Source organism: Chamaea fasciata, unplaced genomic scaffold (genome assembly GCF_029207755.1).
Source record: "Chamaea fasciata isolate MVZ Bird 193981 ecotype frontalis unplaced genomic scaffold, bChaFas1.0.hap1 SCAF_342, whole genome shotgun sequence".
Lineage (NCBI taxonomy): Eukaryota > Metazoa > Chordata > Aves > Passeriformes > Sylviidae > Chamaea > Chamaea fasciata.
In genome coordinates, this window is record NW_027094427.1 from 5,912 (window position 1) to 30,068 (window position 24,157).

Below are 24,157 nucleotides of genomic sequence, written 5' to 3' on the forward strand. Positions count from 1 at the left end.
AATGGGGCTGGGAATTCCAGAGGATTTGTTGGGAATGGGGCTGGGAATTCCAGGGAGAGGATTTGCTGGGACTGGGACTTGAAATTCCAGAGCGAGGATTTATTGGGAATGGGGCTGGGAATTCCCGAGTGAGGATTTATTGGGAATGGGGCTGGGAATTCCCGAGTGAGGATTTATTGGGAATGGGGCTGGGAATTCCCGAGTGAGGATTTATTGGGAATGGGGCTGGAGATTCCAGAGTGAGGAATTGCTGGGAATGGAGTAGGACATTCCCGAGTGAGGATTTCTTGGGAATGGGGCTGGAAATCCCAGGAATGTCCCCAAAAAGGAGCCGGGACATTTCCAGCCCTTCCCGCGCTGAACTTTCAGCTCCTCTCCCCTGAACTGTGGCCGCACCTCAGGAATAAATTCCAGGTTTTTTAAAGTTGATTTATGACCTTTTTTTTTTTTTTTTTTGGACAGGGGGAGGCGTGGAAAAAGTCAAATCGGGGAAAAATTAAAAGGAAAAAAAAAATGGGGAGAATTGTAGGAAAAAAAAAATAATAAATCGAGAGGGGGGAAAACGGTTTTGAGAAGTCAAATAAAGGGAAAAGGAGAAGAAAACGGGGAAAACCTCTGGCCAGGGAGAAATAATCCCACGTCCCCTGTAAAAGCGGGATAGCAGCAGCCCCTGGGGCACGGCGAGCCTGGCGTGAGCTGCTTGAAACAGAAGCAGCTGAAGGTGAAGGAGCAGAATTCGGGGTATTTTTAGCTGCTGGAGGATTCATTCCCGTAACTGGGCAAGCCCAGCCTCAGAGAAAAGTGGAGCAGGGAAGGAATTTGTGCTCCCGTGGAGAAAATTCCACCCGGGGAAGGAATTTGGGGATTGAAGGCAGCAGCTGGTGACACTTCCCGGGGTTTTTTTTTTGGAGTTTTTGCTGCTCCAGGGGGAGGTGAAGGAGCCTTGCCGGGGTTTTTAAACGGGGGAAAAAAGAGGGAGAGGAAATCCAGCGTTAAATAGAGTTTTTTTTTTTTCCTCTGGTTTTAAATAAATTGGTGATGGGAGGAGAATCGTGAGGCGCTTCCAGGTGATCGAAAAACCTCCGGAAGAACATGAAACAATCCCCTGAATTCACACAAGTTCTTCTGCCAGCCCTCCTTTGACAGGAAAAGTTCCTAAAGGGAATCTTCTTCATGCCCAGCAAGCCAAATTTGATCTGGAAAGAGGAATATTTCCGAATGCACCGAACTTCAAACAAAGCTGAGGAATCCTCCTGTTTTATTTTACTTTAATTTTATTTTAATTTTTTTTTGAAGTCGCAGGAAAAAGAAACAAAACCAAAACAACGGACCCCAACTCATAGAGAGGGACCCCGGGCCAGGGAGCCCAAGGCACGGATGGAAAGGGACAATTCCCAAGTGACCTGGAGTGCCAGGACACAGCCAGAGGACAGGGATTAATCTGGGCAGGAACTCCTGGCTGGGAGGGCGGGAAAGGGCTGGGATGGAATTCCCAGGAAATGGGGCTGCCCCTGGAAGTGCCCAAGGAAAGGTGGGAGAAGGATCCAGGGAAACCTTGGAGCTGTTTCCAGTCCCTAAAGGGGCTCCAGGAGAGCCGGAGAGGGATTTGGGATGAGGGATGGAGGGACAGGACACAGGGAATGGATTTAAACTGGGAAAAGGGGAATCTGGGTGGGATTTTGGGCAGGAATTCCTGGCTGGGAGGGTGAGGAGGGAATGGGCTGGAATTCCCAGAGCAGCTCCTGGATCCCTGGAAGTGCCCAAGGCCGGGCTGGAGCAGCCTGGGGGGAACTGGACGAGGTTTGGGATCCTCCCAGCCCAGCCCACCCCAAGATTTTGGGATTCTTCTCCCCAGCGCTGAGTCCAGGTCAGGAACGTCCCCACTGAAGTTCCCAATCCCAGTTTTCCCAGAGCAGCAGCAATTCCAGGGCAGCCCAGGGGTCTCACTGCCCCTCCTGCTCCTTCTCCTTCTCCTCCTTCTCCTCCTTCTCCTGCTCCTTCTCCATCTTCCTCCTCCTCCTCTCTCTCCTGCTGAGCAGTTTCCTGCGCAGCTGCAGCTGCCTCCTCCTCTGCAGGCCCTGCTGGACCCTCTCCTTACACTCCTTGTTCTTCCTCCGGATCCTGGCCAGCTCTGCCCTCCTCCGCGCCTCCAGATCGGGGTCCTGCAGGAGCGACAGGGACACGGGGACGCTGGGGACACTGGGGACATTGGGGACACTGGGGACATTGGGGACACTGGGGACATTGGGGACACTGGGGACATTGGGACACTGGGGACATTGGGGACACTGGGGACAATGGGACACTGGGGACAGGCCCAGGGCATTGGGGAACAGGCCCAGGAACACTGGGGACACACCCAGGACACTGGGGACAGGACAATGGGGACAGACCCAGGACAATGGGGACACACCCAGGACACCGGGGACAGGACACTGGGGACACACCAGGATAATGGGGACAGGACAATGGGGACACACCAGGACAATGGGGACAGGACAATGGGGACACACCCAGGACACCGGGGACAGGACACTGGGGACACACCGGGACACTGGGGACAGGACAAAGGGGACACACCCAGGACAAAGGGGACACACCAGGACATTGGGGACACACCCAGGACACTGGGGACAGGACAATGGGGACAGACCCAGGACAATAGGGACAGACCCAGGGCATTGGGGACACACCCAGGACACTGGGGACACACCAGGACACTGGGGACACACCAGGACACTGGGGACAGGACACTGGGGACACACCAGGACACTGGGGACACACCAGGACACTGGGGACAGGACACTGGGGACACACCAGGACAACCCTTTGGCCCCTCCCAGGTGCCCACGGCTGAGGAGGCTCCAAAATTCAGCGCCCTCTCCATCTCCTCCTGGGCATTTTTAACATCCCGATATTGAATACTCAATGTACCCGACCGAACATGCAACTATTTCATCACCGGAACGTTTACCGTTTTAATAGAAGAATATTTAATATTTACTTTAGGATTGTTTTCAAATAAACCTTCCCCACCCAGAGGGGGAGTGAGCCCAGCAGGGAGGGAGGGACTGTCCTTCCCTTTCCCCTTTTCCCTTTCCCTTCTCCCTTTTCCTTTCCCTTTTTCCTTTCCCTTTTCCCTTTCCCATTCCCTTTTTCCTTTTCCCTTTCCCCTTTCCCATTCCCTTTTTCCTTTTCCCTTTCCCCTTTCTCTTTTTCCTTTTCCCTTTTCCTTCTCCCTTTTCCGTTTCCCCTTTTCCCTTTTCCTTCTCCCTTTCCCCTTTCCCTTTTCTTTCTCCCTTTCTTGTTTTCCCTTTTCCTTTTCCCTTTCCCTTTTTCCTTACCCCTTTCCCTTTTCCTTTCTCCTTTCCCTTTTTCCTTTTCCCTTTCCCCTTTCCCTTTCTCCCTTTTTTTCCCTTTTCCTTTTCCCTTTTCCTTTTTCCTTTCCCTTTTTCCTTTTCCCTTTCCCTTCTCTCTTTCCCTTTTTCCATTTTCCCTTTCCCCTTTCTCTTTTCCTTTCCCCTTTCCCTTTTCCCTTTCCCTTCCCCCTTTTCCACTTCCCCTTTCCCTTTTCCCTTTCCCCTTTTCCACTTCCCCTTTCCCCTTTCCCTTTCCCTTCTCCCTTTTCCATTTCCCCTTTCCCCTTTCCCTTCTCCCTTTTCCATTTCCCCTTTCCCCTTTCCCTTCTCCCTTTTCCATTTCCCCTTTCCCCTTTCCCTTCTCCCTTTTCCCTTCCCCTTCTCCCTTTTCCCTTTTCCCTTCCCCTTCTCCCTTTTCCCTTTCCCCTTTCCCTTCTCCCTTTTCCTTTCCCAGTTTCACCAGCTCTGAGCAGTTCCCGCAGCAGCAGCAGCTCTCACCTTCCCTTCCAGAATCATCTGTTTCCTTTTATTGATTTCCTTCTTCTCATCAAAATCCATCCCCTCCAGCTCCTGCCAAAGGGGGAAGAGCAGCAGAGCACTGAGGAAACTGCAAACCCACAACCCCCAGCTGCACCAAAATTTAAAAAAAAAAATGGAAAAAATGTGGGAAAACCAGAAAAAAAAAAAAAAAAAACCCACAGGGGAGAGCCCGAAAGGCCCAAAATCCAAGGAGTTTTTCCAGGAATTCCCAGGGAACACTCACGATCTCACACTCCCTCCTGGTGACGTTCACTTGGGTCAGGATGTCCAGCACCAGCTGCTCCTCCACGGAGAACTCCTGCAGCTTCAGCTCTGAAGGAGGGTGAGACGTGGACAAAATCACAAAAAGAAAAATCCACAGGGGGGAAAAAACCCCCCGAAAATCCCTGGAATGATCAGTGGGATTGGTTTGTGGGGCGCTGTGAAATAAATGTCAGACGGCTGCAGGCTGGGAGGGCTGAGTGCAGCCCGAAGGGATTCAACCCTCCCCTCGGCCGCAGCACAAAGTGTTCCTTTGTCTGCTCTGCTTCCCGAAAAAAAAAATGGGATTGGAATCTGGAATGGGGAGTTTGAACTTGGAATGGGGAATTGGAATCTGGAATGGGGAGTTTGAACTTGGAACGGGGAATGTGAACTTGGAACGGGGAGTGTGAACCAGGAGAGGGGAACTTGAATCTGGAATGGGGAATTTGAACTTGGAATGGGGAATTGGAATCTGGAATGGGGAGTTTGAACCAGGAGAGGGGAATTGGAATCTGGAATGGGGAGTTTGAACTTGGAACGGGGAATGTGAACTTGGAACGGGGAGTGTGAACCAGGAGAGGGGAACTTGAATCTGGAATGGGGAATTTGAACTTGGAATGGGGAATTTGAACTAGGAAAGGGGAATTGGAATCTGGAATGGGGAACTTGAATCTGGAATGGGGAATTGGAATCTGGAATGGGGAATTTGAACTTGGAATGGGGAATGGAGAATGTGAACCTGGAGAAGGGGAATGGGGAAATCTGGAATGGGGAATGGGAATCTAAACCTGGAGAGGGGAATTGGGGAATTTGAACCTGGAATGAGGAACCTGGAAAGGAAAACGGGGAATCTGAACCTGGAGAAGGGAATGGGAACCTGGAAAGGAAAATGGGGAATGTGAACCTGGAGAGGGGAATGGGAAATCTCAACCTGGAGAGGGGAATGTGACCCTGGCATGGGGAATCTCGGCCGGGGCTTTCTGGAGGAGCAGAAAGCTTTCTGCTTCAATCAAGAGGAGCTCCGGACAATCTGTGCTCCACTAGAAAAGCTGCAGGGACACAAGCAGGGTCCTGCCTGACACAGCCAGGAGCTGAAAGCAGGGATTGAGCTGCTCCTGCAAGGAAAGGAAAGGGGAAAAGGGGGGAAAAAAGGGGGGAGAAAAAAGGGAAGCAGGAAGAAAGCCCCACTCACTGATCTCCTCCTCGATGGCGTGCACCAGGTGGATGTCATACTGTGTCACCAGCGTGATGGACAAGCCCTTCCTCCCTGAAAGAGGGAAAAAAAGAAACCAACAGGGATTGGGGAATGCTGGCGGGCAGAGAGGGATGAATCCAGGCCGTCCCCACCCCTGGGAGCCACGCTGGGGTGCCCAGAGAGGTTTTTCCGAAAAATTTATCCCGTTAAAACCTGCGTGCGGGTGTGATCCATCCTCACACATCCCAGGGAAGGAATCCCAGAGGATCTGAGGATGCTCCTGGGATTCCTCCTGGGGTGATGCCTGAGGTTTTAATTCCGTGTGTTTCGGGTTTTCTGGCGCCCAGGGGCGCAGCCCTGAGCTCACAGTCAGCGTCACTCCGCTCCGCACGCAGCAGGGACACAAACCAAATCCTTCTCCTGCTGCACGCCGAGGACAACTCTGGGCCCCAAAGGCACAAACAAGGGTGGGCTGGAGGGAGGGACAAGCAGGGTGGGACCTCACAGCCCAAAGCTGGAACTGGACAGTTCGACCCCAAAGCGCAAACGGAGCGGAACTTATCAAAACGTGAGACCCGGTGGCCTGTCAGCAATTTTTGGGTCCATTTTGGGTCCATTCTATGCCCATTTTGTGCCCATTTTTTGTCCATTTTTTGTCCATTCTGTGACCATCCTGTGCCCACCTCAGCTGCAGCCCTAACCAAGCTCCTGCCCTAACCAACCTGCAGCCTTAAAGGCCTTTTTTGGGGACAACTTTTGGGGACAGTTTCTGGGAACAGTTTTTTGGGGACAGATTTTTGAGGACACTTTTTTTGGGGAACAAGTCCTGGGGACAGTTTCTGGGGGACAGTTTTTTGGGGCCATTTTTGGGGCCACCTTTTTGGAGCCACCTTTTTGAGGCCACTTTTTTAGGGCCACCTTTTTGAGGCCACCTTTTTGGAACCACCTTTTTGGGACCACCTTTTCAGAGCCACCTTTTCGGGACCACCTTTTTGGGACCACCTTTTTGGGACCACCTTTTCAGAGCCACCTTTTCGGGACCACCTTTTTGGGGCCACCTTTTCGGGACCACCTTTTTGGGGCCACCTTTTTGGGGCCACTTTTTTAGGGCCACCTTTTTGGAGCCACTTTTTTAGGGCCACCTTTTTGAGGCCACTTTTTTAGGGCCACTTTCTGGGGCCACTTTTTTCTGGGGCCCCTCACCGGCGCGCGCCGTCCGCCCCACGCGGTGGATGTAGATCTTGGGCAGCCCCGGCGTGTTGTGGTTGATGACCAGCTGCACTGCAGGGATGTCCAAACCTCTGCAATTCAGGAGGAATACATTTAAAAAAAAAAAAACAAAACCAAACCGGTTTTTTTTAATCCCCCAGTTGTGGTCAAACAGGTTAAATGCTGTAGAGAAATAAAAGCCCAGAAAGGTTCGGGGCGGGAGGGAACTTCAAATCCGTTTGGTTTGAGGAAGGGACACTGGAACTAAAGCAGGGCTCTCAGTTTAATCCCCGCTTTCCCCAAAAGCTCAAGATTTCTACGGATGAAGTCTTTGTTGGCTGATTGGAGGATAGATTCCTCCCTCACAGAGTTCAGCAATTCCCTAATTCCTCCCGCACAGAATTCAGCAATTCCCCAACTCCTCCCTCACAGAATTCCCAGATTCCTCCCTCAGACTTCAGCAATTCCCCAATTCCTCCCTCACAAATTCAATTCCCCAATTCCTCCCTCACAAATTCAATTCCCCAATTCCTCCCTCACAAATTCAATTCCCCAATTCCTCCCTCACAGAATTCAGCAGTTCCCCAACTCCTCCCTCAGAATTCAACAACCCCCTAAAAAATTCAACAATTCCCCAACTCCTTCCTCACGAACTCCACCATTCCCTAATTCCTCCCTCACAGACGTCAGCAAACACCCCGAATTCCTCCTTCAGGAGTGAAAAGATCCGGGGGATTGCAGGGTCTGCCCTTGCTGAGCTCAGCCCGAAGCCGTCCAGGTGACAAAGGCAGCGCTGGCCTCACCTGGCCGCCACGTCGGTGGCGACGAGGATCCTGAAGATGCTGGACTTGAACTTGGCCAGGGCGGCAAACCTCTGCTTCTGCGGGGAGGGAAAGTCCAGCTGAGGGGCTGGGATCCGGCTGGGGGAAGGAAATCCCTGAAATCCATCCGGAGCCGCCGAAATGTTCCCTGAAATCCATCCCTGAGCCTCTGAAATGTTCCCTGAAATCCATCCCTGAGCCTCTGAAATATTCCCTGAAATCCATCCTGAGCCTCTGAAATGTTCCCTGAAATCCATCCCTGAGCCTCTGAAATATTCCCTGAAATCCATCCTGAGCCTCTGAAAAATTCCCTGAAATCCACCCTGAGCCTCTGAAATATTCCCTGAAATCCATCCTGAGCCGCCGAAATATTCCCTGAAATCCATCCTGAGCCGCCGAAAAATTCCCTGAAATCCATCCTGAGCCTCTGAACCATTCCCTGAAATCCATCCCTGATCCTGTGAAATATTCCCTGAAATCCATCCTGAGCCTCTGAACCATTCCCTGAAATCCATCCCAAATCCCCCAAACCTTTCCCTGATCCCCGAACCTTTCCCTGATCCCCATCCCAAATCCCTGATCTCCATCCCTGATCCCTGAACCTTTCCCTGATCTCCATCCCTGATCCCTGAACCTTTCCCTGATCTCCATCCCTGACCCCTGAACCTTTCCCTGATCCCCCATCCCAAATCCCTGAAATCCGCCCCAAACCCCTGGAGCAGCCCTCACCTGTTTCATCATGGAATGCAGAGCCACGGAAGGGAAGTTGAATCTCCTCAGCATCATGTTCAGCACCTGGCAGTCCCTGGAAAAAGGGAAAAAACGTCAGGGAAAATCCTCAGGATGTGCCGAGGGGATGGATCAGGACACAGCTGGGACACAGCCCCACTTTTCCCGGGAGCTCCAGCATGGTTGGGGATAATTCCAGGGGTGGGAAAACTGGGAAAAGCAGGGACTATCCCACTTCTCCAACATGTTCCAGCATGGCCTGGGATAATTCCAGGGATGGGAAAACTGAGAGAAGAAAAGACTGTCCCCACTGCATTATCCCTGGATTATTCCAGGGATGGAAAAACTGAGAAGAGCAGAGACTGTCTGACTTTTCCAGGGTGTTCCAGCACGGTTTGGGGACAATCCCAGGGGTGGAAAAACTGGGCCAGGACTGAGTGTCGGGGAAAAGCCAAGGAACAGCCGAGGAAAAGGCGGGGAATGGGCGGGGAAAGGGGCGGGGGGAAAGGGGCGGGGGAAAGGGGCGGGGGAAAGGGGCGGGGGAAAGGCAAGGAACGGGCGGGGAAAGGGGCGGGGAAAGGGGCGGGGGAAAGGGGCGGGGAAGGGGCGGGGAAAGGGGCGGGGAAAGGGGCGGGGAAAGGGGCGGGGAAAGGGGGCGGGCTCACTTGCAGGTCTTGGTGAAGATGATGATGGCCCAGTCGGGGTGCAGGTCCTGGAATCTCTGCACCAGGTGCACCAGGTGCGCGTCCTTGAGCGCCTCGGGCACCAGCAGGTACCTCTGCTCCAGCTCCTCCACCGTCCTCGCCCTGGGCCAAACAGGGCCAAACGGGGAAAGGCCGGAGCTGCGGGGCCGGAAAAGCCACCGGCGCCCCGCAGGTGAAGAATCGTTCAATTATAGGACGATGATAAAAGGGTTAGAGAAGAATTAGAGAAGGATTCTAAAAGGATCATAAAAGGGTGATAAAAGGGTGATAAAAGAATGATAAAAGGATTATAAAAGGATTATAAAAGGATTATAAAAGAATTATAAAATGATAATCAAAGGGTTATAAAAGAATTATAAAATGATTCTAAAAGGATTATAAAAAAATACAAAAGAATTATAAAATGATTATGAAAGAATTATAATAGGATTACAAAAGGATTATAGAAGAATTATAAAAGAATTATAAAATGATTACAAAATGATTGTAAAAGAATTGTAAAAGAATTATAAAATGATTATAAAAGGATTATTAAAAAAATTATAAAAGAATTATAAAATGATTATAAAAAATTATAAAATAATTATAAAAGGATTATAAAAGAATTATAAAAGGATTATAAAAGGATTATAAAACAAAAGATCCATAAGGTCAGGAGCCGCTAAATTGCCGAAGTTATCCCGGCACTCCTGAGTGATTCCTGAGCTCCCGTGTGAAAACAATTTCGGGATGAAAACTTGTCAGCACAACAATTATTCCCGAGTTAATGAAATGAACGCGCCTGGAATAGCAGGGGAGGTGCGCCGGGAGAGTCCGTAAAGGGAATACGGGAACAATCCAAGGACAGAGACTGGATGAATTCCCAGCTCCCCGGGGGATTCCCAGCTCCTTCCCAGCTCCTTCAGGAATTCCCAACTCCCTCAGGAATTCCCCAGCCCTTTCCCAGGAATTCCCCAGCCCTTTCCCAGCTCCCTCAGCCCCTCCACGTCCTCGCCCCGACGACGCTTCAGCGGCGCCGGCACATGGGAAAAAAAACCCATGAAAAAAACCAGGAAAAAGGAGGAAAAAACCCCAGGAAAAAGGAGGAAAAACCCGAGGAAAAAGCGGGAATCGCGCCACTGACTGTGACTGCGCCTCCCAGAAGAAGGGGCTGTTGGCAGCCAGGCCCCGCAGGCGGCTCAGGGTGGCCGTGAGGGTGGCACTGAAGAGCAGCGTCTGGCGGCGCGCGGGGCACGGGCCGCCAGGATCAGCTCCAGGTCGGCGCAGAAATCCGCAGAGCCCTGCTCCAGGAGACGGTCCGCCTCGTCCAGGACCTGGAACGGGACACCGGGACACCGGGGCTGGGAACGGGACACCGGCACACGGAACCGGGAACGGGACACACCGGGACACCGGGGACACGGAACCGGGGAACGGGACACCGGGGCTGGGAACGGGAACGGGACACACCGGGACACCGGGGGACATGGAACCGGGAACGGGACACCGGGACACCGGGGCTGGGAACCGGGAACGGGACACACTGGGACACCGGCACACGGAACCGGGAACGGGACACAGGGACACCGGGGCTGGGAACGGGACACCGGCACACGGAACCGGGAACGGGACACACCGGACACCGGGGACATGGAACCGGGAACGGGACACGGGGACACCGGGGCCGGGAACGGGACACACGGGGACACCGGGGCTCCCCCGAGGACAGACGGTGGGCGGGTGTAAGCGCAGAAGGGTTTTGTGGGAATGCTTTGGGGGACTCGGAGGGCAAACGGGCCCCGGGTGAAAGGGAGGGGGGGTGATCCGGGCTGGGGTGCAGCAGGGATCCGGGTGATTCCAGGGGAACTGGGAAAGGCAGGGAACGGGGATTTAACCCGGGAAGGAATGAGGCTTTGACCTGGGAATAAAGGGGCTTTTCCTGGGAATAAAGGGAGCTTTTCCTGGGAATAAACGGAGCTTTTCCTGGGAATAAACGGAGCTTTTCCTGGGAATAAATGGGGCTTTTCCTGGGAATAAACGGGGCTTTAACCATGGAATTAAGGAGGCTTTCCCAGGGAATAAGTGAGGCTTTCCCCAGGGAAGGCAAGCGGTTTGAAGAGGCGTCTTTACCAGGAACTTGATCTTGCTGAGGCTGAAGGTGCTGCTGCTGCGCAGGTGGTCGGCGAGGCGCCCGGGGGTGGCGATCACCACGTGCGGCTTGCGGGCCAGCTCCAGGGCCTGGGCCACCATGTCTGCAGGGACACGCCGGGAACGGCAGGAATGGGGCAGGAGTGGGGCAGGAATGGGGCAGGGAATGGGGCGGGAATGGGGCAGGGAATGGGGCAGGGAATGGGGCGGGAATGGGGCGGGAATGGGGCGGGAATGGGGCAGGGAATGGGGCAGGGAATGGGGCAGGGAATGGGGCGGGAATGGGGCGGGAATGGGGCGGGAATGGGGCAGGGAATGGGGCGGGAATGGGGCGGGAATGGGGCGGGAATGGGGCGGGAATGGGGCGGGAATGGGGCGGGAATGGGGCGGGGAATGGGGCGGGGAATGGGGCGGGGAATGGGGCGGGAATGGGGCGGGAATGGGGCGGGAATGGGGCGGGAATGGGGCAGGGAATGGGGCAGGGAATGGGGCAGGGAATGGGGCAGGGAATGGGGCAGGGAATGGGGCGGGAATGGGGCGGGAATGGGGCGGGAATGGGGCGGGGAATGGGGCGGGGAATGGGGCGGGGAGTGGGGCAGGAGTGGGGCAGGGAATGGGGCAGGGAATGGGGCGGGAATGGGGCGGGAATGGGGCAGGGAATGGGGCAGGGAATGGGGCAAGGGAATGGGGCAAGGGAATGGGGCAAGGGAATGGGGCAAGGGAATGGGGCAAGGGAATGGGGCGGGAATGGGGCAAGGGAATGGGGCAAGGGAATGGGGAAAGGGAAAAACTGGGGAATGTCAGGGAATGGCTCAGGAATGTCAGGGAAAAGGGCAGGGAATGGCAGGGAGTGGGGAAAGGAAAAGCTTAGGAATGCCAGGGAATGGGGCAGGGGAAAAGGGTCAGGAATGTCAGGGAACGGGGTAGGGAAAAGCTCGGGAATGGGAAAGGGAAAATCTTGGGAATGCGAGGGAATAGGGCAGGGAAAAGCTCAGGAAGTCCAGGGAACGAGAGAAGGAAAAGCTTGGGAAGGGAGCAGGGAAAAGCTCAGGAAGTCCAGGGAATGAGGGAAGGAAAAGCTTGGGAAGGGAGCAGGGAAAAGCTCACGAAGTCCAGGGAATGAGGGAAGGAAAAGCTTGGGAAGGGAGCAGGGAAAAGCTCACCCAGGCCGCCCACCACCACGCAGTCCTTCAGGCCCAGGGGTTTGCCCAGCACTCGGAACTGCTCGGCGATCTGGTACGCCAGCTCCCTGCGGGGGGACGGGAAAAAGGACGGGAAAAAGGATGGGGAAAAGGACGGGAAAAAAGGACGGGAAAAAAGGACGGGAAAGAACGGTTCAGTCACGCCTGGAACCTCCCGGGGCTCCCCTGGAGCCTCCCCGGAGCCCTCCCGGGATTCTCCCGGGATTCTCCCGGGGCTCTCCGGTACCTGGTGGGGGTGAGCACGAGGCAGAAGATGCCGTAGGGATCCTCGGAGAGCACCTGCAGCACGGGCAGCACGAAGGCCGCCGTCTTCCCGCTGCCCGTCTTGGCGCAGCCCAGGCAGTCCCGGCCTGCGGGGGCACCGCGGAGGGCTCGGCAACGGGAATGCGGGAAGGGGAACGGGGGCACGGAGGGGGGATGGGGACCGCGAGGGGGGGGTTCCCGGGGGTGGAACCGGGAATGGGAGCGGCTCTGCCTGAGGATGGGACGGGACACGTGAGAGGCGATCCCGGGGACGGGACGCGGCCCGTGAGCGGCCCTTTCCCGTGTGGCCCGCGGCGCTCACCGTGCAGCACGGGCGGGATGCAGGCGGCCTGCACGGGCGTGGGCCGCAGCAGCCCCACCTGCCGCGCCTGCTCCGCCAGCCACGGCGCCAGCCCCAGCGCCCGGAACTCCGCCATGCCCGCTCCTGCAACGCCGCGCGTCCTGATGGCGTCACCGCCGTGCGCGCCGCTCATTGGCCGGCTTGCTCTAACCCCGCCCGCACTCATTACTATGCGCGCCTTGGCTGACGTCACCAGCTCCTCGCGTCGCTATTGGCGGTTTCCATGGAGACGGCGGCTCCCGGCGGCCCCCGCGGCGCGGGCGCTTCCGGGGACGTGTCTGAGGGCGATGGCGGCCGGGGCGGGCGCGGCGCCGGCGGGAGAGGCGGACGAGCTCTTCGACCTCCGCAACAACTTCTACATCGGCGCCTTCCAGGCCGCCATCAACGAGGCGCAGCGGGCCAAGGTCGGGCGGGGCGGGCGGCGCTGCCCGGAGCCCGGCGCGGCTCTGCTGGGCCTCCCTGAGGGCGGCTCAGCGGGGCGGCCCCGGCCGGAGTTGGCGGCCCCGGGAGGGTCCGTGTGGGGCCGGTTCGGGTTTGTATGGGGCTGGATTTGGGCTCGTGTTTGTGTTCGCGGTGCCCGCCGCGCGGATGTTCGTGTCTCTGTGGGGCAGGTTTATTTTTGGGTTCGTCTCTGGGGTTGCGTTTGGCTTCGCGGTGCCCGCAGCCCCGGTGTGATGGATGTTGGCTGTGTCCCCGCAGCCGTCCGGCCCGCAGCGGGAGGTGGAGCGGGACGTGTTCCTGTACCGCGCCTACATCGCCCAGGTGAGGCCGCGGGGCTGCCCGGCCGGGGGCGTTATGATCTTCATTCCCCTCTTCCATTCCGGTCTTTTATTCCGTTATTTTATTCCTCTATTCCATTCGTTTATTCCACTCTTCTGTTCTATTATTTTATTCCGTTATTTCATCTCAATCTGGTTCTTTTAAGTCTCATTTTATTCCGTTATTCTATCATTTCCCCCCCCCCCCCTTTTCCCCACTTCTTTTCCCCTTTTTTCCCTTTCCCCCCCTTTTTTTTTCCCCCCCTTTTTTCCCCCTTTTTTTCACTTTTCCCCTGGTTTTCCTGCCTTTCCCAGAGGAAGTTTGGCGTGGTGCTGGATGAGATCAAGGCCAATGCCAGCCCCGAGCTGCAGGCTGTGAGGATGTTTGCAGAATACCTGGCCAAGGACAACCAGAGGTGAGGGAAGATCCCCCTATTCTCCCCCCATTTTTCTCCTCCCTTTTCCCCTGCCTTTTCTCTCCCATTTTTCTCCCCCCTTATCTGCCATTCCCCCCACATTCCCCTCCCTTTCCTCCCCTTATTTTCCTCCCCTTATTTTCCTCCCAATTTCCTCCCATTTTCCCCCCATTTTCCCCCCATTTTCCCCCCATTTCCCCCCCATTTTCCCCCCATTTCCTCCCATTTTCCCCCCATTTTCTCCCATTTCCTCCCATTTTCTCCCATTTTCCTCCCATTTTCCTCCCATTTTCCTCTCAATTTTCTTCCAATTTTCCCCCCATTTCCCCCCATTTCCCCCCATTTCCTCCCATTTCCTCCCATTTCCTCCCATTTCCTCCCATTTCCTCCCATTTCCTCCCGTTTTCCTCCCGTTTTCCTCTCAATTTTCTTCCAATTTTCCCCCCATTTTCCCCCCCTTTTCTCCCATTTTCCTCCCATTTTCTCCCATTTTCTCCCATTTTCCTCCCATTTTCCTCCCCTTTTCCTCTCAATTTTCTTCCAATTTTCCCCCCATTTTCTCCCCATTTTCCCCCCATTTTCTCCCATTTTCCCCCCATTTTCTCCCATTTCCTCCCATTTTCCTCTCAATTTTCTTCCAATTTTCCCCCCATTTTCTCCCATTTTCTCCCATTTTCTCCCATTTTCTCCCATTTTCTCCCATTTTCCTCTCAATTTTCTTCCAATTTTCCCCCCATTTTCCCCCCATTTTCTCCCCCTTTTCCCCCCCTTTCCCCCCCCTCATTCCCCACTTTCCCCTGCCCGCAGGGACTCCATCGTGGCAGAGCTGGACAAGAAGATGTCCAAGAGCCTGGACGTGACCAACTGCACCTTCCTGCTGATGGCAGCGTCCATCTACTGCCACGACCAGAACCCCGAGGCTGCCCTCAGGGCCCTGCACCAGGGGGACAGCCTCGAGTGGTGAGGGGGGCCCCAAAAACCCCAGCAGGCTTTCCTCAGCTCCAAAAACGGGCGTATCAGCCTCCCCCTGGGCTTTGGGGTCACTCTGAGGGGCTTTGGGGTCACTCTGGGGGGCTTTGGGGTCACTCTGAGGAGCTTTGGGGTCACTCTGAGGGGCTTTGGGGTCACTCTGAGGAGCTTTGGGGTCACTCTGGGGGGCTTTGGGGTCACTGAGGGGCTTTGGGGTCACTCCGAGGGGCTTTGGGGTCACTCTGGGGGGCTTTGGGGTCACTCTGAGGAGCTTTGGGGTCACTCTGGGGGGCTTTGGGGTCACTCTGGGGGGCTTTGGGGTCACTCTGAGGAGCTTTGGGGTCACTCTGGGGGGCTTTGGGGTCACTCTGGGGGGCTTTGGGGTCACTGAGGGGCTTTGGGGTCACTGAGGAGCTTTGGGGTCACTCTGAGGAGCTTTGGGGTCACTCTGGGGGGCTTTGGGGTCACTCTGAGGAGCTTTGGGGTCACTGAGGGGCTTTGGGGTCACTGAGGAGCTTTGGGGTCACTCTGAGGAGCTTTGGGGTCACTGAGGGGCTTTGGGGTCACTGAGGAGCTTTGGGGTCACTGAGGAGCTTTGGGGTGACTCTGGGGGGCTTTGGGGTCACTGAGGGGCTTTGGGGTCACTCTGGGGGGCTTTGGGGTCACTCTGAGGGGCTTTGGGGTCACTGAGGAGCTTTGGGGTGACTCTGGGGGACTTTGGGGTCACTCTGGGGGGCTTTGGGGTCACTGAGGGGCTTTGGGGTCACTCTGGGGGGCTTTGGGGTCACTCCGAGGGGCTTTGGGGTCACTCTGGGGGGCTTTGGGGTCACTGAGGAGCTTTGGGGTGACTCTGGGGGGCTTTGGGGTCACTGAGGAGCTTTGGGGTCACTCTGGGGGGCTTTGGGGTCACTCTGGGGGGCTTTGGGGTCACTCTGAGGGGCTTTGGGGTCACTGAGGAGCTTTGGGGTCACTCTGGGGGGCTTTGGGGTCACTCTGGGGGGCTTTGGGGTCACTCTGAGGGGCTTTGGGGTCACTGAGGAGATTTGGGGTCACTCTGAGTGGCTTTGGGGTCACTGAGGAGCTTTGGGGTCACTCTGAGGAGCTTTGGGGTCACTGAGGAGCTTTGGGGTCACTCTGGGGGGCTTTGGGGTCACTCCGAGGGGCTTTGGAGGCATCCAGAGGTTCCTCAGGGATTTTGGGAGTTGGGCTTTCCCCACAGGATTGTGGGATCCTGGCTCAATCCCTGTGCTCTTGTCCCTGCAGCTTGGCCATGATGATCCAGATCCTGCTGAAGCTCGACCGGCTCGACCTGGCCAGGTGGGACTGGGACCTTTCCTTCCCCCCTTTTTCCCCCCCCTTTTTCCCCCCCCTTTTCCCCCCCCTTTTCCGCCTGTTTTCCCCCCCTTTTCCCCCCCTTTTCCCCCCCCTTTTCCCCCCCCTTTTCCCCCTTTTTTCCCCCCGTTTTCCCCCTTTTTCCCCTTTCCTTTCCCCTTTTCTTTCTTCTCCCCTTTTTTCCCCCCTTTCCCAGGACTCAAACCAGGCCTCTCCTGTTGAAATAAAACCCGAAAAACACAAGGGGAGAAAACCCCCCCCCCCCAGTTTTTGTTTTTGCACTGAAATCCCTTTTCCTTTGTGATTCCCGTTTTTCCTGCAGGAAGGAGCTGAAGAAAATGCAGGAGCAGGATGAGGATGCGACCCTGACCCAGCTGGCCACAGCCTGGGTGAACCTGTCCTTGGTGGGTACCCGGGGAGTCCCAAAAAATCCCCAAAATATCCCCAAAATATCCCCGAGGAGGGCGGGCAGCTGCTCTGCTCACCCTGTGGATGGAAATGGAGAATTCCCAGCTCGGGGAACGACCTCAGGATGGAATTCAGGAATTCCAGCTCAGGGAATTGACCTTGTGGATGGAAGTGGGGAGTCCCAGCTGAGGGAGCGACCCTGAGGATGGAATTCCAACTCAGGGAATGACCTCAGGATGGAAATGGGGAACTCCCAGTTCAGGGAATGACCTGTGGCTGTAATTCAGGAATTCCAGCTGAGGGAATGACCCTGTGGCTAGAATTCAGGAATTCCCAGCTCAGGGAATTGACCTTGTGGATGGAAATGGAGAGTCCCAGCTGAGGGAGCATCCCTGCGGATGGAAATCAGGAGCTCCCAGCTCAGGAAGTGACCCCTGGCTGTAATTCCCAGCTCGGGGGGTGCCCTGTGGCTGGAGTTCAGGAATGCCGGCCCAGGGGATGTTTCTGTGCCCCGTTTCAGGGCGGGGAGAAGCTGCAGGAGGCGTTTTACACGTTCCAGGAGCTGGCCGAGCGCTGCTGCCCCTCGCTGCTGCTGCTCAACGGGCAGGCCGCCTGCGCCATGGGCCAGGGCCGCTGGGACGAGGCCGAGGGGCTGCTGCACGATGCCCTGGACAAGGTGCTGCGGCCCGTCCCCGCTGCAATTCCCGCTGCAGTCCCACTGCCGTTCCCGCTGCCATTGCCCTGCCGTTCCCGCTGCAATCCCACTGCCGTTCCCGCTGCCATTGCCCTGCCGTTCCCGCTGCAATCCCACTGCCGTTCCCGCTGCCATTGCCCTGCCGTTCCCGCTGCCATTGCCCTGCCGTTCCCGCTGCAATCCCACTGCCGTTCCCGCTGCCATTCCCGCTGCCATTGCCCTGCCGTTCCCGCTGCAATCCCACTGCCGTTCCAGCTGCCATTGCCCTGCCGTTCCCACTGCAATCCCACTGCCGTTCCCGCTGCAATCCCACTGCCGTTCCAGCTGCAATCCCACTGCCATTCCAGCTGCAATCCCACTGCCGTTCCCACTGCCATTGCCCTGCCGTTCCAGCTGCAATCCCACTGCCGTTCCCACTGCAATCCCACTGCCGTTCCCACTGCAATCCCACTGCCATTCCAGCTGCAATCCCACTGCCATTCCCACTGCAATCCCACTGCCGTTCCGACTGCAATCCCACTGCCGTTCCCACTGCAATCCCACTGCCATTCCCACTGCAATTCCACTGCCATTCCAGCTGCAATCCCCCTGCCGTTCCCACTGCCGTTCCCGCTGCAATCCCACTGCAATCCCACTGCCGTTCCCACTGCCATTCCAGCTGCAATCCCACTGCAGTTCCCACTGCTGTTCCCGCTGCAATCCTGCTGCAATCCCACTGCCGTTCCCACTGCAATCCCGCTGCAATCCCACTGCCGTTCCCACTGCAATTCCAGCTGCAATCCCACTGCCGTTCCCACTGCAATCCCACTGCCGTTCCCACTGCCATTGCCCTGCCGTTCCTGCTGCAATCCCCGCTGCAATTCCCGCTGCAATCCCACTGCCGTTCCCGCTGCCATTGCCCTGCCGTTCCCACTGCCGTTCCCACTGCCATTCCCACTGCAATCCCACTGCCGTTCCCACTGCAATTCCTGCTGCAATCCCACTGCCATTCCCATTGCCATTCCCACTGCCGTTCCCACTGCAATCCCACTGCCGTTCGCCTGCCATCCCCCTGCCATTCCCACTGCCATTCCAGCTGCCGTTCCACCTGCAATCCCACTGCCATCCCCCTGCCATTTCTACTGCCATTCCACTGCAGTTCCCATTGCAATTCCCCTGGAATTCACGCTGCCGTTCCCATTGCCATTCCCACTGTGATTCCCACTGCCATTCCCACTGCAACCCCTGCTGCCATTCCCACTGCCATGCCTCCTGCAATCCTGCTGCAGTTCCCCTGCCATTCCCCTGGAATTCCCCCTGGAAGTCCCCCTGCCATTCCCCTGGAATTCCCCCTGCCATTCCCCTGGAATTCCCACTGCCATTCCTTCTGCCATCCCTGCTGCCTTTCCTCTGCAATCCCATTGCAATTCCCCCTGCATCCCCCTCCCCTTTCATTGCATTGTAGTTTATTTTATCACTTTACTGTATCGTATTTTATTTTACCCCATTTTATTCTTACTTTATTTTATCCTACTGTGTTTTGTTGCGTTTTATATTTTCTTTTGTTGCATTACCTTTTTTTGTTTTATTTCTCATTATTCCGTGTCTTTTTTTTTTATTATGTCCTATTTGATCATGTTATATTTTATTTTACTCTGTTTTATTTAACTATATTTTATTTTACTTTATTATGAGGGTTTTTAATATTATATTTTACTTAATACTTTATTGTATTTTATCATATTTCGTTGTATTTCATTTAATTTCATTTCATATTTCATTTCATCTCCACAACCCCAGGTGGCTCCAGGCTGCCCTGGGACCCTCCCAGGGTTGGTGCAACCACGGATTTCTCTGGGAATTTCATCCCAAAATCCCCTCCCTGTGCCTGTCCCTCTCTGAGAAGTCCCCCCTCTGTCCCTGCTGCCTTTTCCCGGGATAATCCCGGTTTGTTTTCCAGGACAGCAGCCACCCTGAGACCCTGCTGAACCTGGTGGTGCTGTCCCAGCACCTGGGCAAGGCCCCCGAGGTGAGACTGGGGGGATTCTCCTGCAATTCTGCTTTTTCCTGCAATTCTGCCTTCTCCTGCAATTCTGGGGTTTTTTCCCCTGAAATTCTGGGGTTTTTTCCCCTGAAATTCTGGGGGTTTTTTCCCTGAAATTCTGGGGTTCTTTCCCTGCAATTCTGGTTTTTTTCCCCTGAAATTCTGGTTTTTTTCCCCTGCAATTCTGGGGGTTTTGCCCTGAAATTCTGGGGGTTTTCCCCCCTGCAATTCTGTTTTTTCCCTTGCAATTCTGGTTTTGTTTTGTTTTGTTTTTCCCTGCAATTCTATTTTTTTTCCTTGCAATTCTGGGGTTTTTTTTCTCTGCAATTCTGTTTTTTTCCCCTGAAATTCTGGCTTTTTTCCCCCCTGCAATTCTGCCTTTTCCTGCAATTCTGGTTTTTCCCCCCCTGCAGTCCTGCCTTTTCCTGGCATTCTGCCTGTCCCCAGCAGGATCTGAGGATAAACTGGATCATTTTGGGAACGAGGAGCTCACAGCTGCATGGAAATGTTGGGGACAGTGGGAACTGATCCCTAAAATTCCAACCCAAACCATCCCATAATTCCACCTTATTGAGGGGAAAAAAAAAAAAAATCCCCTGGGCAGAAAGAACATTTGGAATTTTCATCTCAGCTCCTCCTGATTTTCTTTTTTAACTTGAAACCACCACTGAAAGTTGAACTTTCTTTTTTATTCCGAGCGTGCGCACGAATCCTGCTGGTTTCAGCCGGGACAAGTGAGAGAAATCGGGATTTTAGGTGTAAAAACCGCATTTAGGTGGGATTTGTTCCACTCTGACTCCTCAAAATTGACTTTGTTTTTGTCCCCTCTCAGGTCACCAATCGTTACCTGTCCCAGCTGAAGGATGCTCACAAAGACCATCCCTTCATCAAGGAGTACCAGGCCAAGGTAGGGAAAGGGGGGAAAAAAAAATCCAGATAATTACAGAAATCAAATAAATGGGATTTTTCCCGGTTCTGATGGAGCCCAGGGGCTTCTTTACAAACAAATCCTCAGGGGGGGCAGCTCCATCTCCCTGGATTTTCCCACTTTTTGGGAAATTTGGGGGAAAGCTCTTGAGATGCAGAGGATTGTTTTGGTTTTTTTTTTTTTAATCCAGGTGGAAATTTGTGCTCCAAAAATTGGAGAATTTGGGGAAAGGAAAAAAACCAGCAAATGATTAAAAAAAAAAAAAAAAAAAAAAAAAAAAGCTGGATGGGATTTGCTGCTGGAATTCCTTTAGGTTTTAGGGAGCTGCCTGTGCTCTGTTCAGCCAGAGCAGAGCTAATAAATGTGAATCGCAGGATGATTGATTGGTAAATGGCTCATTAATTATTGATTAATGGTGAATTTAAGATGTTTATTTTCGGCTGTGGTTGCAGGAGAACGACTTCGACCGCCTGGCCCTGCAGTATGCGCCCAGTGCCTGAGGTGGGAATTCCACTGGAGCTGGGAAAATCCCCTTTGGAACAAGGAAAATCCCCCCTGAAACACAAAAAAGGCCTCTGGAATTCAGGAATTCCCCTCTGGGACAGGGAAAATCCACTCTGGGACACAAAAAATCCCCCCGGAACACAAAAAATGCCTCTGGAATTCAGGAATTCCCCTCTGGGACAGGGAAAATCCCCTTTGGAACAAGGAAAATTCCCCCTGGAACACAAAAAATGCCTCTGGAATTCAGAAATTCCCCTCTGGGACAGGGAAAATCCCCTTTGGAACAAGGAAAATCCCCCCTGGAACACAAAAAAGGCCTCTGGAATTCAGGAATTCCCCTCTGGGACAGGGAAAATCCACTCTGGGACACAAAAAATCCCCCCTGGAACACAAAAAATGCCTCTGGAATTCAGGAATTCCCCTCTGGGACAGGGAAAATCCCCTTTGGAACAAGGAAAATCCCCCCTGGAACACAAAAAATGCCTCTGGAATTCAGGAATTCCCCTCTGGGACAGGGAAAATCCCCTTTGGAACAAGGAAAATTCCCCCTGGAACACAAAAAATGTCTCTGGAATTCAGAAATTCCCCTCTGGGACAGGGAAAATCCCCTTTGGAACAAGGAAAATTCCCCCTGGAACACAAAAGATGCCTCTGGAATTCAGAAATTCCCCTCTGGGACAGGGAAAATCCACTCTGGGACACAAAAAATCCCCCCTGGAACACAAAAAATGCCTCTGGAATTCAGGAATTCCCCTCTGGGACAGGGAAAATCCCCTTTGGAACAAGGAAAATCCCCCCTGGAACACAAAAAATGTCTCTGGAATTCAGAAATTCCCCTCTGGGACACAAAAAATTCCCCCTGGAACACAGTGATTCCCCCTGGGACAGGGAAAATCCACTCTGGGACACAGAAATTCCCTTTGGAACAAGGAAAATCCTCTCTGGGACAGGGAAAATCCCCTTTGGAACCCACAAATTAACCCAAGAACACAAAAGATTCCCTCTGGAAGACAAAAAATCCCCTCTGGAACTCAGAAATTCCCTTTGGAACAAGGGAAATCTCCTCTGGGACACAAAAAATCCCTCCTGGACCACAGAAATCCCCTCTGGAACAGGGCAGATTTCCTCTGGAACGCGAAAAAATTCCCTCTGGAGCCCAGAAATTGCCCTTGGAACAAGGAAAATTCCCCCTGGAACAGGGAATGTTCCTTCTGGAACATGGAAAATCCCCTCTGGAAGACAAAAAATCCCCCCTGCACCCACACCTGTGGGTGAATTTCGGGCTTCAAGCCCCACCTGAGCCCTGAATCCTTCAGCTGAACCGTTCCTGATGGATGGGATTTATTCCTGGATCTCCCTGGCCCCTGGAATTCCTGGCATTCCAGCCCTGCCGGGGACAGCGGGGAGGTGAAATTCCAGCATCTCCCATGGATCCGTCCCAAATTCTGCTTCCTCTTCCAGCCCGTCTGAAGAATTCCTTTTGGGATTAAAAAAATAGATAATAATAAATCCCTGGGTTTGCTGCTGGCCAGAGGGAAAAAAACCCCCAAATAAACAGAATCAGTAAAAATAATAAATAAAAATAATGAAAATAGAAATAATAAAAAGAATAAAAATTTAAAAATAAAAAGAATCTTTCTGTCGTGGGCTGGGGCCGAGCCTGGTGTCCCTCCTGCGGTGTCCTTGTCACCGATCCCTGCCGGGTCCAGTGCTTGGATTTTTTAGGAATTCCTGCATTTTTTTTTAGGAATTCCCATGGCAGAAAATCCCCCTGGAATTTCCCCCAATCCCCCTGGAATTTTTCCCAATTCCAGCTGGATCCAAGCTAGAATTTTTTTTTTAGGAATTCCTGGGGGTTTTTTTAGGAATTCTTATGGCAGAAATCTCCTGGGAACTTTCCCCAGTCCCAGCCTGGATTTTTAGGAATTCTTGCCACCTCCCCCATGGAATTGGGAGCCCGAATTTGGGAATTTTTTCCAGAATTTCCCTCAGGGCAGGGGGCTGAGCAGTGTCCCCGTGTCCCAGATTTTGGGATTTTCTCCCGAATTTCAGGATTTTCTCCCAAATTTTGGTATTTTCTCCTGAATTTCAGGATTTTCTCAGCAACATCCCCCCCCAGGGGCCGAGCAGTGTCCCCATGTCCCGAATTTCAGGATTTTCTCCCAAATTTCGGGATTTTCTCCCAAATTTCGGGATTTTCTCCCAAATTTCAGGATTTTCTCCCGAATTTCAGGATTTTCTCCCAAATTTCAGGATTTTCTCCCAAATTTCAGGATTTTCTCCAGAATCCCCCCCCCCCCCAGGGGCCGAGCAGTGTCCCCATGTCCCGAATTTCAGGATTTTCTCCCAAATTTCAGGATTTTCTCCCAAATTTCGGGATTTTCTCCCAAATTTCGGGATTTTCTCCAGAATCCCCCCCCCCAGGGGCCGAGCATTGTCCCCATGTCCCGAATTTCAGGATTTTCTCCCGAATTTCAGGATTTTCTCCCAAATTTCGGTATTTTCTCCAGAATCCCCCCCCCCAGGGGCCGAGCCGTGTCCCCGCGTCCCGGGGGGGTCCCGCCTGTCCCCCCGGCCCCGGTGGCACTGAAAGGTCCCTTTGTCCCCGTCCTTGGCTCCAGGACTCCGCGGGCTGAATGTTCCCTTTGTGCGCCTCTGAAAGGCTCCAGTGTGCTCGGGACGGCTCCCGGGAATGAGAAATTCCCTGGAAACCTCAACAATTCCCCGCCGGGGGACACGGGGGGGACACGGGGGGACGCCCGGAGCCGAGCGCTTGTGGCTGAGTTTGTGCTGCCCCGGAGAAATTCGGGGTTCCGGGCGACCCCAGGGGCCTAAAATGAAATTAAAATCGGATTTATTTCAATTTTTGGGGCTTCAAATAAAGTTAAAATCGGATTTATTTCGGATTTTTCACTCCTCTGGCAGCTCCAGGGGTGCCTGTGAGGATGATGAGGAGGAGGAGGGGCTCGAAATTAAAGTTAAAATCGGTTTTATTTCGGTTTGGGGCTCAAAATTAAAGTTAAAATCAGTTTTATTTCGGTTTGGGGCTCAAAATTAAAGTTAAAATCAGTTTTATTTCGGTTTGGGGCTCGAAATTAAAGTTAAAATCAGTTTTATTTCGGTTTGGGGCTCGAAATTAAAGTTAAAATCGGGTTTATTTCGGTTTTGGAGCTCAAAATTAAAGTTAAAAATCGGTTTTATTTCGGTTTTTCCTTTCCCTGGCGGCTCCAGGGGTGTTGGTGATGACGATGATGATGATGATGATGATGATGATGACGATGATGACGATGATGACGATGATGATGATGACGATGACGATGATGATGATGACGATGACGATGATGATGATGACGATGATGACGATGACGATGATTATGATGATGATGATGATG

General features: G+C 53.7%; 2 protein-coding genes across 4 annotated transcripts; one reads left to right on the forward strand and one right to left on the reverse strand.

Moving 5' to 3' along the window:
* Positions 1–1,057: 1,057 nt before the first annotated feature.
* Positions 1,058–12,809, reverse strand: DDX49 (DEAD-box helicase 49). Its single transcript, XM_066208551.1, is given in 14 exon segments — positions 1,058–2,162; positions 3,858–3,929; positions 4,123–4,211; positions 5,335–5,409; positions 6,541–6,638; positions 7,350–7,426; positions 8,097–8,172; positions 8,762–8,902; positions 9,924–10,033; positions 10,036–10,113; positions 10,910–11,031; positions 12,091–12,176; positions 12,356–12,479; positions 12,695–12,809. Coding segments are annotated over 14 exon segments (1,482 nt in total). The 3' UTR covers positions 1,058–1,943.
* Positions 12,810–12,995: 186 nt separating this feature from the next.
* COPE (COPI coat complex subunit epsilon) lies at positions 12,996–22,381 on the forward strand. Of its 3 annotated transcripts, none has more exons than XM_066208544.1 (10): positions 12,996–13,137; positions 13,433–13,495; positions 13,807–13,907; positions 14,715–14,867; positions 16,140–16,193; positions 16,531–16,612; positions 17,137–17,292; positions 19,250–19,318; positions 20,166–20,240; positions 20,714–22,381. In XM_066208544.1, the coding sequence occupies exons 1-10, from the start codon at positions 13,021–13,023 to the stop codon at positions 20,759–20,761; spliced, it is 918 nt and encodes a 305-aa protein (XP_066064641.1). In that variant the 5' UTR covers positions 12,996–13,020; the 3' UTR covers positions 20,762–22,381. The 3 variants fall into 3 exon arrangements, with proteins under 3 accessions (XP_066064641.1, XP_066064642.1, XP_066064643.1); XM_066208545.1 differs by having other exon boundaries at positions 17,176–17,292; XM_066208546.1 differs by lacking the exon at positions 17,137–17,292.
* The last annotated feature ends 1,776 nt before the right edge of the window (positions 22,382–24,157 follow it).

What these genes read in the sequence shown, in the direction of transcription:
- COPE (XM_066208544.1), top strand. Translation starts at nt 13,021, where the DNA reads ATGGCGGCCGGGGCGGGCGCGGCGCCGGCGGGAGAGGCGGACGAGCTC. An exon ending in CTGGCCAAGGACAACCAGAG is followed by an intron (nt 13,908 to 14,714) that starts GTGAGGGAAGAT and finishes CCCTGCCCGCAG; the next exon opens with GGACTCCATCGTGGCAGAGC. An exon ending in GACCGGCTCGACCTGGCCAG is followed by an intron (nt 16,194 to 16,530) that starts GTGGGACTGGGA and finishes TTTTTCCTGCAG; the next exon opens with GAAGGAGCTGAAGAAAATGC.